The 2,199-nt window shown below is 55.2% G+C and overlaps 1 protein-coding gene across 2 annotated transcripts in view; it reads left to right on the plus strand.

Moving 5' to 3' along the window:
• The window catches only part of LOC104985853 (serpin A3-3), a 6,498-nt gene that overhangs the window by 1,014 nt on the left and 3,285 nt on the right, over nt 1-2,199 (plus strand). For both annotated transcript variants that reach the window (XM_010836251.1, XM_010836252.1), the window contains exon 2: nt 958-1,584. In XM_010836251.1, the coding sequence (XP_010834553.1) occupies nt 960-1,584 (625 nt within the window). In that variant the 5' untranslated portion in view covers nt 958-959. The remainder of the gene's footprint in view (nt 1-957; nt 1,585-2,199) is intronic.

Below are 2,199 nucleotides of genomic sequence, written 5' to 3' on the forward strand. Positions count from 1 at the left end.
CTCTGTCCCCAGGGATCACAGTCTGGCTTGTAGAGTCCTAGAGAGGGTGGCCAGTGGAGGGGGTGACACATCTGGAACTCCTCTTAGGAGCCCAGCACCTTCATCCTGTATGTCGTCTGAGTCATTCCACATGTTGGACAGAGGTGGGAACTGAGGATCAGAGAGGTTCAGTCACTGCTCGTCACCACACAGCACTCACAAGTGGTCCAAAAGACATCCTCGACCAGGTCCCTGAGACTCTGAGCTAACCCTGTTTCTCCCCACTAGGAGGCCTTTCCAGGTTCTTGTTAGGAACACCCTTCATATGTCCACGTGGCAGGGGCCGAGCAGAACGCTCTGCCCTCCTTGTTCTTTACACCAGCCCTCCTCAGGGCAGCCAGGCTCCAGCACGGCTCCCGCTGCCTGTGTAGGCCTCTCTCCTGAACCCTCACTGTGACCAGGCACCTCGATGGGAGAGCCTCCCTGCGGTCACACCCTTGTCCTCAGAGGTGGGGAGAGGAGCTGTGTCCTCTGATCAGTGCAGGGCTCCTTCCTGGGGGACAGAGAAGGGACATGGTAAGAAAGGAGCCCTGCTTCCTAGGCCCGATGACAGAGTCTGTCCTGGGAGAGGGATGCCTTCTCGCTGGACAGACGTCACACCCATCACCAGCTTCCCCACCCTGGAGCCAGGCACCCCAGGCTTGTCACTCTCACTCCTCAATGGCTTGCTGTGTGGCCCTGGAAAAGCCCCTTCCCCTCTCTGCGCCCAGTCTCTCCACTGGGGAAACTGTCACAGCACTTGACCAAAGGGTGAGAGGGAGCCCAGAGCCTCCTCGTGTGTGTTGGCAGCCCAGGAAGGTTCCTACCCCTGGGATGTCACAGAGCAGCAGGGCTGAGAGAACAGAAAGCACGGGGGACAGTGGCAGGGGTTGGGATATCATCTGACACGTGGAGACTGAAAGGAGCTTTGCTTTTCAGACATGAGGGCAGAGAGAATGTCCCCCCTCCTGGCTCTGGGGCTCCTGGTGGCTGGGATCCGCAGTGTCCACTGCCTCCCAGAGAATGTGGTGGTGAAGGACCGGCACAGAAGGGTGGATGGCCACACGTTAGCCTCCAGCAACACCGACTTCGCCTTCAGCCTCTACAAGCAGTTGGCTTTGAAGAACCCCAATAAGAATGTCATCTTCTCCCCGCTGAGTGTCTCCATGGCCTTGGCCTTCCTGTCTCTGGGGGCCCGTGGCCCCACCCTGACAGAGATCCTGGAAGGCCTCAAGTTCAACCTCACGGAGATCCAGGAGACACAGATCCACCAGGGCTTCCAGCACCTCCTGCAGGCACTCAATCGACCCAGCAACCAGCTGCAGCTGAGCATGGGCAACGCCATGTTTGTGCAGGAGGAGCTGAAGCTGCTGGACAAGTTCATAGAAGATGCCCAGGTGCTGTACTCCTCCGAGGCCTTCCCGACCAACTTCAGGGATCCTGAAGCTGCCAAGAGTCTAATAAATGACTATGTGAAGAATAAAACCCAGGGGAAAATTGAGGAGCTGTTCAAGGACCTTTCCCCAAGAACGGAGTTGGTCCTGGTGAACTACATCTACTTTAAAGGTGGGTGCCTGTTTGTCTCAGAAGGAAACACACGCTTAGTTTTGTGTCTTCAGAGCGATTTCTATTTCAGCTCAGCCAGTTCTGTTGCTGGGCAGTACAGAGGAGGATGTCATCAATGAGGACAGCTTGGGCACTAAAACCCTGTCCCTGTCATAGTCTTTGTCTATTTGGGGGTTTTCTAAATCACAGCTGTCATTGCAACACACAAGGGCTGGGGAGCTGTTAATCCTTTCTGAGCCACAGTGAAGCGAAAGTCATTCAGTTGTGTCTGACTCTGTGACCCCATGTGCTGTAGCCTGTCAGGCTCCTCTGTCCATGGAATTCTCTAGGTCAGAATACTGGAGTGGATCGCCATTCCCTTCTCCAGGGGATCTTCCCAATCCAGGGATTGAACCCAGGTCTCACACATTGCTGGCAGATTCTTTACTATCTGAGCCATAGGGAGCCTTTTTATTCTCAAACTTGCCTGACTACCTGGGCAAAGGAGCTTTCCTCTAAGGTCACTCTGGAGTGGCTGGGAACCCCAGCTTCTTTTAACACATACAAGGAAAGCCAAGCTCCGCACACTGTGGGCTGTGTGTGACCTGTGCTCCTCTAAGGGGACTTAGTCTCAGC

This window comes from Bison bison, unplaced genomic scaffold (genome assembly GCF_000754665.1).
Source record: "Bison bison bison isolate TAMUID 2011002044 unplaced genomic scaffold, Bison_UMD1.0 scf7180017864061, whole genome shotgun sequence".
NCBI classification, from domain to species: Eukaryota; Metazoa; Chordata; class Mammalia; order Artiodactyla; family Bovidae; genus Bison; species Bison bison.